The sequence below is a fragment of the Natator depressus genome, chromosome 8 (assembly GCF_965152275.1).
Source record: "Natator depressus isolate rNatDep1 chromosome 8, rNatDep2.hap1, whole genome shotgun sequence".
NCBI classification, from domain to species: Eukaryota; Metazoa; Chordata; order Testudines; family Cheloniidae; genus Natator; species Natator depressus.
Genome location: NC_134241.1, coordinates 17,967,068 through 17,980,615, shown reverse-complemented (window position 1 = coordinate 17,980,615; position 13,548 = coordinate 17,967,068). Strand labels below are relative to the sequence as shown.

Sequence of the window (13,548 nt, the reverse complement as noted above, 5' to 3'; positions counted from 1 at the left end):
AGGACCTGATAACATGTACCCAGAACCACCCGCAACAATGTTTTTTGCCCCATCAGGCATTGGGATCTCAACCCAGAAGCACTGCACAGGCACTCAGGGCTGTGGCAGGGAGAGATGCCTCTCCCTCTGCTGCGGCTGGGGGAGAGGCACCCCTCCCCCGAGCCCAACCTACACCCAACCCAGCCCCGGACCTGCCACGACTGGGGGAGAGGCACCTCACCTGCTGCAGGGAGAGGGAGCTGGGGGGAGTCCTCTCTCCCCACTGTAGCTCCAGGGCAGCCTACACCCCAAACCCCTCACCCCCAGCCCCACCCCAGAACCTACGCCCCCAACTGGAGACCAGACCCCAACCCTCTGCCCCGGCCCTGAGCCCCCTCCCACACTCCAAACCTCTCGGCCCCACTCCCGCCACATGAATTTTGTTATGTGCATCGTTATGGAGGTGCTGTGTCACACATCCCCTCCATATCGGTGCACATAACAAAATTCATTCCATACATGCATGGGAAAATGAGAGGGAACACAGCTTCTCCTCTGGACTGCCTCCAATTTGTCCACATGTGCGGTTAGCTGCTCAGTGCCTAAGAGCAAGGGGCCCTTGGTGCAGACACTGACCCCTCTGCTGGGCTGGACACTAAATTCACTAAGCGAGACTCCAGGCTCAGGCAATCACTAAAAATGGCCAAAATAAAGGCAAGGGGTAACAGGAACCCCAGTCGTACCCTTTCCCCTAGGCCCAAGCACTAAGGAGGGGCAACTTGATACTCCCCTATCTTTGTGGGTTGGTATAGCCTAATGATGGGCATGATGGGACTTGTAGTACCACTGCGAGGCCTCTGGGAGCTACACGTCGGCCAGCCGTGCTTCCGTCGGCGCGACGATGTCTGGGACCTGTAGTCTTCCAGCAGCTCCTCCAGCATTAGACTAGCAGCGTGGAGAACTACATTTCCCGCGAGGCCTTGCTGTAGGGCTCTGGCCTTGTGCTTGCCGGAGTGCGGCTGGCAGCTGGTACAGCGTGGAGCAGGCTGCGGAGGCCAGCTGGGGAGTCGCAAAGGATAGGATGATGGTGAGTATGGGGCTGTGTCCCGGGGGCACCACGGGCGACTGGTGAGAGAGCGAAAGGTTGGGGGTGTATGTGCATTGTCCACAGGGCGAGAGGCTGGGGCTGTGCATTGTCCCACAGGGAGAAGGGCTGGGGCTGTGGACTCCCCATAGCGGGTGACTATGACAGCAGATTTCAGAGTACTAGTCTTGTTAGTTTGTATCCGCAAAAAGACAAGGAGGACTTGTGGCACCTTAGAGATTAAGCAATTTATTTGAGCATGAGCTTTCGTGAGCTACAGCTCACTTCATGGGATGCATTCAGTGGAAAATACAGTGGGGAGATTTATATACACAGAGAACATGAAACAATAGGTGTTACCATACACACTATAACGAGAGTGATCAGGTAAGTTGAGCTATTACCAGCAGCAGAGCGGTGCGGGGTGGGCACCTTTTGTAGTGATAATCAAGGTGGGCCATTTCCAGTAGTTGACAAGAATGTGTGAGGAACCGGGTGTGGGGGGGTGGGGGGGAGAGGAATAAAAGTGGGAAATAGTTTTACTTTGTGTAATGACACATCCACTCCCAGTTTTTATTCAAGGCTAAGTTAATTGTATCCAGTTTGCAAATTAATTCTAATTCAGCAGTCTCTCATTGGAGTCTGTTTTTGAAGTTTTTTTGTTGAAGAACCTGCCACTTTTAGGTCTGTAATCGAGTGACCAAAGAGATTGAAGTGTTCTCTGCCTGGTTTTTGAATGTTATAATTCTTGATGTCTGATTTGTGTCCATTTATTCTTTTATGTAGAGAGTGTCCAGTTTGGCCAATGTACATGACCGAGGGGCATTGCTGGCACATGATGGCATATATCACATTGGTAGATGTGCAGGTGAACGAGCCTCTGAAAGTGTGGCTGATGTGATTAGGCCCTATGATGGTGTCCCCTGAATAGATATGTGGACACAGTTGGCAACGGGCTTTGTTGCAAGGATAGGTTCCTGGGTTAGTGGTTCTGTTGTGTGGCGTGTGGTTGCTGGTGAGTATTTGCTTCAGGTTGGGGGGCTGTCTTTACTCAAATCAGATGTCAAGAATTATAACATTCAAAAACCAGTCGGAGAACACTTCAATCTCTTTGGTCACTCGATTACAGACCTAAAAGTGGCAATTCTTCAACAAAAACCTTCAAAAACAGACTCCAATGAGAGACTGCTGAATTGGAATTAATTTGCAAACTGGATACAATTAAGTTAGGCATGAATAAAGACTGGGAGTGGATGTGTCATTACACAAAGTAAAACTATTTCCCATGTTTATTCCCCCCCCTGCACTGTTCCTCACACGTTCTTGTCAACTGCTGGAAATGGCTCACCTTGATTAGCGCTACAAAAGGTTCCACCCCCGCTGCTCTCCTGCTGGTAATAGCTCACCGTACCTGATCACTCTCATTATAGTGTGTATGGTAACACCCATTGTTTCATGTTCTCTGTGTATATAAAATCTCCCCACTGTATTTTCCACTACATGCATCCGAAGAAGTGAGCTGTAGCTCACGAAAGCTTATGCTCAAATAAATTTGTTAGTCTCTAAATTGCCACAAGTCCTCCTTTTCTTTATGACAGCAGACTGCGCTCTGTATGGAGATAGCCATAGAGGTCCATACAGTCTCTTTATCCATCAGGGGCCTGTGGCATGCTCCATTTCCTGTCATGCCTTCTGTCAAAGGATCTCAAAACAATTTTCTACCATTGATTCACTGAACTTCACAGGGCCTTGTGAAGCTGTTGTTCTCTCTCTTTTAGGAAAGGGGAAGCTGGGGCACTGAAACGTTAAATGAATTGCCCAAGGTTACAGAGTGGGATGGTAGCAGAGCTTGGGAAAGAAGCTATGTTGACGCGTAGTGCTGTGCTTTAACTAGCATATGACATGTATGCTGTTGCTCGACTTCGGCCTGTCAATATGGCACATGCATTTAAGGGGTTCTTCCTTTTTAGGTTGTCCTGCCAGAGGATTTATGTTTTACAGTGTAGTGACAATTATGCCATGGTGCTGGAAACAGTACCCAAAGCTATCTAGGATTGGTATAGTACTATAGTCAGTGTCTTGTAAAATGCAGGACAGCTTCAGTAAAAATTGGCACTTTCCCTTGAAAGAACAGGCAAGTTTACTTAGACTTAAATTTTGGCAGTTATAAAAATGTTTATAACAAAATTTAAAAATAAGAACTTGGTTCATCTTTTCTCATTGTGTAAGGCAAGTATTCTCAGCCCCCCAACATGCTGTAAAAACTCCATGGCTCACCTGTGCTACAATAACTGGTTTTCTGTGCATAAAAGCCAATGCTGGCATGAAGGGGTAGCAACCAGGGCAAATCGCCTGGGGCCTCATGCCACAGGGGCCCCTGCGAAGCTACATTGCTCAGGCTTCGGCTTCACCCCGGGTGGAGGGACTCAGGGCCCTGGGCTTCAGCCCCATGCAGTGGGGCTTCAGCTTTCTGCCCTGGAGCCCAGTGAGTAGAACACTGGCCCTGCTCGGTGGACCCCCTGAAACCTGCTCTTGGCCCTGGACCTCTGGTTAAGAACCACTGGTGTAAGGTCCATACACTAATACGATATTTGGGATATCACTGTCCGTTGCATGGACAGTGGAAAAAATATTGTTAAGAGATTATGAGTATCCATTTTAATCTCAAATATAGGGATAGTTCTGTATCAAGCGTAGGAGAACAAGAAGATGTCAGTAGATGGGGTAGATTTGAAACATTTCATCAGGTTATGTAATCCCTTTTGTATGGTTTATAGTCATTCTGTGCCTTTCAAAGGCACCCTTTTATTTCAGAGGTCCCCAAACTGTGGAGTGCACCCGCTAGAGGGGGTGCAGAGGAATGTTCTGGGGGGATGGCAGGGGATGGGTCAGCCCCCACGAGGGGAAGTATATGCATATATTTTTAAAATGTATTAATGTTCGTTGCTTATAAACTAATGCAACTTAGTTTATTAAAACCTTTTAGCCAAAGATCTTATACTTCACATACAATAATGCAAGCAGATTCTGCTCTCTTACACTTTTAGGAAGTATTATTTCCATTTCCTGTATGGGAAAATTGAAGCACAGTGAGGTCTAGAGATTTGTCCAGCGTTACACAGTGAGTTACTGAGAGAAATAGGAATAGAGAGGCATGACTTGTCATCCCTTTTTCTAACCACTACTTGTGCTACTTCCCACTAGATCCAAGCTGTTTGCCAATACCTAACTCATTACTTGACTGCAGCCATGGTGTGCTTATAACAGGCTTTCTTTGAGGCACATTTTCAAGGCCCTTTGTATGCTACTGATGGCTACATCAAGCCTCCTGTCTTGGAAGAAGAGTATTAATTACTTCCTTTGAGATTTTTGGTCTTATCATATGATTAAATCTTAGGGATACAGCCATACGTGGATCAATCACTCATCACAATATCCACATGCTGAAGCTTGTTCAGGCACTATGGTGGCAGGGAACAGTGTGTTCAAGAATTGTCACTCATTAACATGAGGTCAGAGCAACAGTGAAGAGCAGTAATATTTCAAATTCAATAGAAAACCAAAGTTAAGTTAGAAGTATGGAGGTACAAGGCTGGTGAGATCAATCAGCAAGGGCTAATGCCTGTCTGTGGCATAAAGTAGAGATCAACTTGAATCAGTTTGGAAAGAACGTAAGTGGTTTTGGATTAGCTGTTACAATTTATTGTCCAAATGGTCCCTTTGTGCCAGTGCTTTCATGTTTTAGAATTCATGCTGGTGATAGCAAAACGTGCCGGGTAGCCTCTTGGTACTTTATCACTCCTGCAGCAACACACACTGCCAAAAACTATGTACTGAGAGCCTCTCCATCCTTTTAAACCTATGCAAAATAAACCAACCTGTATTTTTATTTTTAAACTTCCTAACTCCTCGGTCTTTAGGGGCACAAATTGAACCAAACCACTTATGGTTAATGCTTTGTTTTTTTTCCTAATGTTGGGGGTGGGAACTCTGTAATGCACAAGTCCATGGTAATTTAGTTGTGAAGTAAAGACAGATCATTTAGCAATAGGGCTCCAGGACAGGAGGCTTAATTGCAAGTGGCTTCCTAAAACTTACTTGGAGCTAATATGGAGGCAGCATGGTTTAGTTATCTGAGCACACAGCAGTGCATTAGGAATTTAGGAGTTCTAACCTAATGCAAATCACTCACCTCTATTTGCTATCATGGAAACTGAGGTAGAAAAGTTAATGGTACTTCATTTAGGTAGCGAGTTTGAGGATTCGTTAATATTTATAGTTGTGCTTTGCTGATGTATAGAATTATCTGAGTCCTAAACATTTTACAGTATTCACTGAATTTTAACCAGGTGACACGAGTTTTAACCTTTTAAAAAAAATCTTAGGAGAATAGGAGACTATAAACTTTTTGATAGATGGCAGAGTGCTATAGTTTTGTGTACTCCAGAATGATGATTGGAAATCTGAGATACAGTTCTAATGTCCAGTTACAGAATGAATGCAGAACTGTTCTGTGGTATAATGAGTGCAGAAATATGGTAAATGGTTGGCCAACTGGCTAGATTTTTTTTTTCTCTTGCGTTGAATAGGAACGGAAAGGGACCGCAAAAGTGGACTTCCTGAAGAAAATTGAAAAAGAAATCCAGCGGAAGTGGGATGATGCGCGAGTGTTTGAGGTTAACGCATCTGATATTGGGAGCCAGACAAGGTAACATTTTTCTGTGGGGAGGGAAAGCTTCTAAATAGAGCTGGTTGGAATTTCTTTGATGGAAATTTTTTTTGGTCGAACACTTCAGGTTTTTTTCTGTTTTCCAACCACTTTGTTCTTACATAATCCAAAATATTTTTCTGTTTCTACATTATGTGGGAATCCCCGTTGCTGATAGTTTGTAAAGCAGTGATGCATGTATGTTGGCTGAAATACCAATGAGCTGAAAGAAATTTCTTCCATTTCCTTTGTAGCAGCAGATGCTGCTGAGATCAGGGAGTGAGGGTGTTTCTGAGATCCCCTCTGTGACCAGATAACTTCCCATACTTTGTTGTCCTGGTAAAGATTTGTTTGTCTTAATATTTCAATATGGGGCGGTCTGCAGTTCCTGCAAAACTACTCCCTGAATCAGATAATTGGTGACCCAAAAGGGGCAAACAATCTCTGAATGCTAAGAGAACTAGTGCAACAAACCATGTGTGGTTATTTTCCTTGTTCAGATTTCAAGAGGATATATGGGGCAGCTGCAATCCACTATCTTTAATATTCATGATGTTATCTTCCCAAAGGTCATGGATTTAAATCCCCGGAACTATTAATGTTTTAAAGTTTCAGACTGCAAAGGAAAGGTACAGGTCAGCACTCCATAGACAATTTTACTGTAATAAATCCTTTGATCTGGAATTCCACGGGACACTATGGTAACATACAGTCATTCTATTCGTAAATGGAGTAAAATCTGCTTGCTAAATTGAAGCTGTTTATACTTCTAGTTAGCATGCAGTTCTATTTATTTTGGGGTTTAAGGTCCTATGGCTTTAAACTCTTGGCACTATTTGTAAAAGTTAAAGTAGGTGAAACTAGCTAGAACTACCCCAAAACAGAGTTTCCATGTCACTGGTGCAGCTGGGAAGGTCTCTGCAAGCAGCTTGTCCTTGAATAGTCTAATTAGGAGTCAACCAAGTCACCAAATAGAGTATGCCTTACATCAGAGGTGGGCAAACTACGGCCCGCGGGCCACGTCCGGCCCGTGGGACCCTCCTGCCCAGCTCCTGGCTCGGGAGGCTAGCCCCCAGCCCCACCCCTGCTGTCCCCCCTCCCCTGCAGTCTCAGTGCACCACGCCGCCGGTGCAATGCTCTGGGTGGCCGGGCAGCGCAGTTGCAGAGCCGCGGCCTGACCCGGTGCTCTGGGCGGCGCGGCTGTAGCGCCACCAGGCAGCACGGTAAGGGGGCAGGGAGTGAGGGCGTTGGATAGAGGGTAGGGGAGTTGGGAGTGGTGGTCAGGGGGCGGGGGTGTGGATAGTGATTGGGGCGGTCAGAGAGCAGGGAACAGGGGGATTGGATGGGGCAGGGGTCCCGGGGGGGCGGGCGGTCAGGAAGGAGAGGGGGAGTTAGATGGGTTGGTGGGGGGCAGTCAGGGGCAGGAGTTCCAGGAGTGGTCAGGGGACAGGGAGAAGGGGTGGTTGGATGGTCCAGGGGGGCAAGTCAGGAATGAGGGGGGGGTTGGATGGGAGGCAGGGGGCAGTTGGGGTGGGGGGAGGTCTGGGGGAGGCAGGGGGTGGTGGATGGGGTAGGAGTCCTGGGCAGGCCGTCAGGGGACGGGGGGGTTGGGTGGGGCTGGAGTCCCGGGGGAGCCGTCAGGGGGCAAGAAGCGGGGGGTTGGATAGGAGGCGGGGGCCACGCCTGGCTGTTCGGGGAGACACAGCCTCCCCTAACTGGCCCGCCATACAATTTTGGAAACCCGACGTGGCCCTGAGGCCAAAAAGTTTGCCCGCCCCTGCCTTACATTGTACTGAGCCTGAGCTCTGATAGATCAGCAGGGGGAGCAAGTTATGAAAGTGAGGGCCTTCTGCTGCCATTCCTGGATTCAGTCCTAGAAACTGACAGCAGGAACATCCCTATCAGTCTTAAATGCTACAATGAGATATAAGGTTTCATAGATTCACATTAATAGATTGTAAGGCCAGAATGGACCATTGTGATCATACAATCTGACTTGCTGCATAACACAGGCCATAGGACTTCCCTGAATTAATTCCTGTTTAAAAAATTCCTGTCTTGATTTGAAAATTATTGAAAATGAACATTTAACAGTCCAGAGAGCCCCTCAGCCAGCTCTCTTAAAACCTGAATGCAAGTTATCTGCACATGCTGATTTAAAAATCTCTAACTTTAACAGCTGCTGTTTAACATGCTCCTGAGTTATTGTTGGAATGGAAAGTGATATGAGTACATCATCAGGCTTTTTTCCAAATACAGAACAGAAATATTTATTGAATACATCTGCTTTTTCTTCTTTATTGTTGACAATTGTCTTTTCCATATGGTAATGGACCAATACTATTGTTCTTAATATAATTAGAAAAACTTCTTTTTGTCCTTAATTCTGCTGACTATACATTTTTCATTGTGCCCTTTTGGTTCTCTTATTAAATTTTTACGATGCCTAATTTCTAATCTATTTTAGTTGCTATCAGTGCTCCATTTCTTCCACTTGGTATATGTTGTATTTTTATTTTTGTATAGTTGTTTTCACTTCCCCTCTAAGCCTGTTTTTTTAACCAGGGTAGCCTTATGTCTTGACTGTGGCTTCATGGGCATTCAGTAAAATGTTCTTAAACGGTTCCCAATTATCATTGATATTTTTGTGTTTAAATTCTTTCCCACAACCAGTTTGGCTTGTAATTGTTTTCAGCTTTGTGAAACTGACTTTTTTAAAGCACCCAGTATATAAAATAGTAGTTTGGCCTTTTATTCTGTTTGCACAGAAAAAATCAAGTATTGATTCCTTGTACCTACGCAACCACTAATTTTTAGTTCTGTGATCAATTCTGCTTTATCTGCCAAGATGAGGTCTAATAATAGAATTCCCCCTGCTGAATGCAATACTTTTTGAGTTAGGTGAGAGACCACCTCCCTGTTACTTTAGTCCCAGAATAGTCAGAACTCTAAAGACTATAACTAGGGTCCTACCAAATTCATGGTCCATTTTGGTCAATTTCCCAGTCATAGGATTTTTAAAAATTGTAAATTTCATGATTTCAGCTATTTAAATCTGAAATTTCATGGTGTTGTAAATGTAGAGGTCCTGACCCAAAAAGGAGTTGTGTGTGTGTGGGGGGTCACAAGGGTATTGTGGTTTTTTTTTGTGGGGGGGGGGAGGGGGTACTGCTACCCTTATTTCTGCACTGCTGCTGTTGGCGATGCTGCCTTCAGAGCTGGAGAGCAGCGGCTGCTGGCCGAGAGCCCAGCTCTGAAGGCAGAAGCCACTGCCAGCAGCAGCGCAGAAGTAAAGATGTCATGGTATGGTATTGGCACCCTTCTGAGCTGCTGCCTGCAGAGCTGGGCCCTCAGTCAGCAGCCACCACTCTCCGGCTGCTCATCTCTGAAGGCAGCTTTGCAGAAGTGAGGGTCATGTGGTATGGTATTGCCACCCTTACTTCTGTGCTGCTGCTGGTGGGGTGCTGCCTTGAGAGCTGGGTGCCTGGCTAACAGCCGCCACTCTCTGGCCGTCCAGCTCTGAAGGCAGTGCAGAAGTACGGGTGGCAATCCTGCAACCCCCTTAAAATAACCTTGTGACCCCCCCCCCAACTGCCTTTTGGGTCAGGACCCCCAATTTGAGAAACATTGGTCTTCCCCGTGACATCTGTTTAGGATAGGGTAAAAGCACACAAAAGACCAGATTTTATAGGGGGGAGACCAGATTTCACGGTCCATGATGCATTTTTCATGGCCGTGAATTTTGTAGGGCTCTAGCTATAACCAACAATTTGAATTGTATCTATAAGCTCTGGAGACATATCAGCAGAACATGACTTTGGTCTTTTGCGAAACAGAGCCTGGAACAAAAATAAATTGTCAACTAAAGTGAAAATCTGTATTTATGAGACATATGTTTTATCCACTCTTCTATATGGCTGAGAAACATGGACAACTTATGCTAAACGTACCAAAAGACTAAATAGTTTTCATATCCGATACTTGCGTAAAATTCTTCAAATAAGATGGCAAGACGGGGTGACAAATGTGGAAGTGTTAAATTGTGCTGGTATGTCATTTCCTGCAATAAAAGAAAAGGAGTACTTGTGGCACCTTAGAGACTGTTGATTAGTAAGAAAAGACTCAGGTGGCTTGGACATGTCAAGCGAATGCTGGATTACATGATCCTAAAGAGCATGTTGTACTCTGAAACTTGTGAAGGGTCTAGAAAGAGAGGCAGACTGCTGCACAGATTTCGGAATGCTTGCAAAGATGATTTAGTATCCTTTGGAATCTCTGTGAATGATTGGGGAAAGGAGTGCAGAATGCTGGTTGGTGGAGTCAGCTTGTAGATAGAGCGAGGCGGACTGGACCAAACTTTGTGATGACCGGCTTCAGAGAAGGAAAGGATCTGCTGCTCGGATTCAGAGCATTACTAGCGCGTGGGTATGACCGGACTGTCACTTGTGCTTCGGACTTAGCAGCCATCAAAGAACTCATCGGCTCATACACCATGCTCTGTAAAGAGCGTCAGTGCCATTGTTGCAGGTGGGGAAACTGAGGCATAGATAGGTTAAGTAAATGACTTACCCAAGGCTGCACATCAAGTCACTGGCATAACCAGGGTTAGAACTCAAGTGTTTCTTGGTTCTTTGTCCACTGGAAGATGCTGCATCTAGTTACCACCTATTTTGTTAGAACAGTATTCAGTTTATTTATGAAGAAATTTTGCTTATAACCAAATAGAGGTTGTTACTGGGGACACTTACATTATCGTAGTTGTGGGTCTACGGTAGCTAAACATGCCTGTTTGTTTAATAGATTCATTCATTTAAAATAATAAGTGGTGCTAGTCTCTTATTCTGAAATTCACTTTTAAAAGTTAGTTGTGGTGGTGTTTTAAACATCTTTTTAATCCTTCCTCAGTAAAGGGAAGTACTTTGTCACCTTTCCATACCCATATATGAATGGTCGCCTTCACCTCGGACACACGTTTTCTTTATCTAAATGTGAGGTAAGAATTTCTCTTTCCTAATAGCTTTTTATTTTAATGCCTCTTCAGAGCAAATGTTGTTGAGCCACCAGAGTGCCTCACTTATTATTCTCTTGTCTTAGTAATAACAAAGTCTTAAAATGCCAAGTTTTCTGTTTTCTTTGCATTTTAATGTCTCGGTCCTTACATAAGGTGACACCAGAGTAACCACCAAAAGTAAAACGTTTATAATCCCAGCAGATTGTGAGATGTTGGACCTTAAAGCCAGATCATTCTGATTATCCTGTCTTGTATTCTTTGTACTCCTATTTCAAATTCGTCATGATTTTTAACAGCTGCTTTCTTGAAGGAGTTAGAAGATTAAGGTCTGAGATTTCCAAAGAAACCTCAACGCATCTTTCTTTCATGCAAGCTCTAACACCCACGTCCAAGTGTTTTTAAATCCTAACAGCTGTGCATGCACAAAATCTGCCATCTGTGTGCATATGTGTTTGTGCACACACCTGTTCATATCCAAAAGTAGGCTATTTTCTGAAATTCTAAAACTAGAGAGATGGTATAAAACAATGATTTCTAGTTATACTGGTTTTCATAGTAGTGTCTGCTGAAATCCTACTGGATTTGAAGCGTGGATGGCATAAGAGTCACCATAATCACAACTGAAATATTTTTTCAAAGTACAATGTTTGTGACTTCCTGGGCTAGAGAAGAATGATACATAATAGGGGAAAGAGGAAAGCTGGAATTCTCATAATGGTGCACAACATGAATTCTATCCCTGAAGTTCTGAGATCACATCTTAACTACCATTTGATCCTTCAGTTTAGCAGTGTCTTTTTGGCACTCATACAGGCCGAACAGACCATGTCTTTCATTAATGTAATATTCATTGTTATCTACTTGACACTGTGTTTTTTCCTCTTGTTGATCTGTGCCAATTGTAAGGAACATTATAAGGCTAACTGCTATTCCCTTTCCTTTCTTAATATAAATATTTGTGAAGAAGAGTATTAGTTTATATCATTAGAATAATTTTATAGAATTTCACTGCTTATTTTGTGAAAGTACTATGTGTGTTATACTCAAGTTCATGCTCACCTTCCTAATGCACCGTGTCTTGGAGTCAACAGTTTACATAAAGTTTTTATGATACTGCTGTGCATTCTTTTCATCCATGGAAACTCAGTGCTTCACAAACATCAGTCAGTCCCATCTTGTGGGATCTGTCATATAGGTAAGTATTGATTTAACTTTTCAGGTGGGGAACCTGAGATAGAGACTGAATTAATTGCTAAATTGAATTGCACAACAAGTCAATGGCAGAACTGGGAATATACTCCTAACTTCTATTCTTTTACTCAGATCATTAGACAATATTCATTGCTTTGTGTATTTTTAGTAATTTTGACTGCAAAATGAATCTGAGTCAGAGGTTAAGGACTTAATGTGTCAAGTCACCTGCTATAGCTTTTTGCAGTTATTGCTTCATATTTTTGATGGATGCCTTTTTTTTAAACTTTCTGTAGTTTGCAGTTGGGTATCAAAGGCTAAAAGGAAAGAATTGCCTGTTCCCATTTGGCCTGCATTGTACTGGCATGCCTATTAAGGTAAGACTGCTCTGAGTTACTAAGGTCTCTTCAGCATAGTTCTGTATTTAAGTGAAGTTTTCAGTTAGCCCTACATTGCATATTCGAAGTATTGATTGATTGAAGAATGCATAGATGCAGTTTGATATGAAACCTGTCAATTTTTAGGATTTGTACGGTATGAAAGCATGGCTGTATTTGAATGGAAAAGCATCTCTTGTGGGCGTTTCTGGAAATGAACATCCTTGTCTCAAACCAAAGTGTTCAGATCATATTTACATCCTTTCCACACCCACACTGATGTATGGCATCCCCTGTCATAATAGGTACAGACAATCCACAGTACTTGGATTTGGACAATTCCTAGGATGAGAATGATATTTTAGATTATAGTGGATAATTCTAGCTGACATGAATAAGATGGAATTGATTGCTATGTTATTCTCCAGTGTATGAAGACAGGGAGCTGGAGAGGTACATCTCTGCTCTGATGCCTTATATATATAAGTGTATATTTCAATAGCACCTAAAGGCCACAACCAGGTTTATTATGTACAAACACCTAATGAATGACTGCCTCAAAGATCTTACAATCTGAGTCATTTGGGTGTATCCAATGTTACCAGTGCACGAGGGCCTCAAATTGGGAAACCTTGGACCTTTAATAATCTATTTTTATGCCCTAAAGCAGGGGTCGGCAACCTTTCAGAAGTGGTGTGCCGAGTCTTCATTTATTCACCGTAATTTAAGGTTTCGCGCGCCAGTAATACATTTTAACGTTTTTAGAAGGTCTCTTTCTATAAGTCTGTAATATATAACTAAACTATTGTTGTATGTAAAGTAAATAAGGTTTTAAAAAAGTTTAAGAAGCTTCATTTAAAGTTGAATTAAAATGCAGAGCCCCCCAGACCGGTAGCCAGGACCCGGGCAGTGTGAGTGCCACTGAAAATCAGCTCGCGTGCCGCCTTTGGCATGCATGCCATAGGTTGCCTACCCCTGTTCTAAAGTTATTTCATAGCTGCAAAACTTACAAGAAAATTATGTCTTTGTACCTGCTTAGCCAACATTGCTTATGCATCTAGGACTATGATAAAAATGAGCAGTGACTAATATTTTTTTTATTGATTAATGGCTAATAAGCTATCCTGATTATGACTGAGGCCTGATAATTGTTTTCCTATCTCCATCACTAATTAAAATATGAAGTGGAGGAGAATTT

The 13,548-nt window shown here is 43.6% G+C and overlaps 1 protein-coding gene across 1 annotated transcript in view; it reads left to right on the top strand.

Annotated features, from left to right (window-relative positions):
* Positions 1 to 953: 953 nt before the first annotated feature.
* Positions 954 to 13,548, top strand: part of LARS1 (leucyl-tRNA synthetase 1) — a 52,208-nt gene continuing 39,613 nt past the window's right edge. The window contains exons 1-4 of the mRNA XM_074960520.1: positions 954 to 1,066; positions 5,653 to 5,771; positions 10,677 to 10,764; positions 12,270 to 12,350. Of these exons, the coding sequence (XP_074816621.1) occupies positions 1,061 to 1,066; positions 5,653 to 5,771; positions 10,677 to 10,764; positions 12,270 to 12,350 (294 nt within the window). The 5' untranslated portion in view covers positions 954 to 1,060. The remainder of the gene's footprint in view (positions 1,067 to 5,652; positions 5,772 to 10,676; positions 10,765 to 12,269; positions 12,351 to 13,548) is intronic.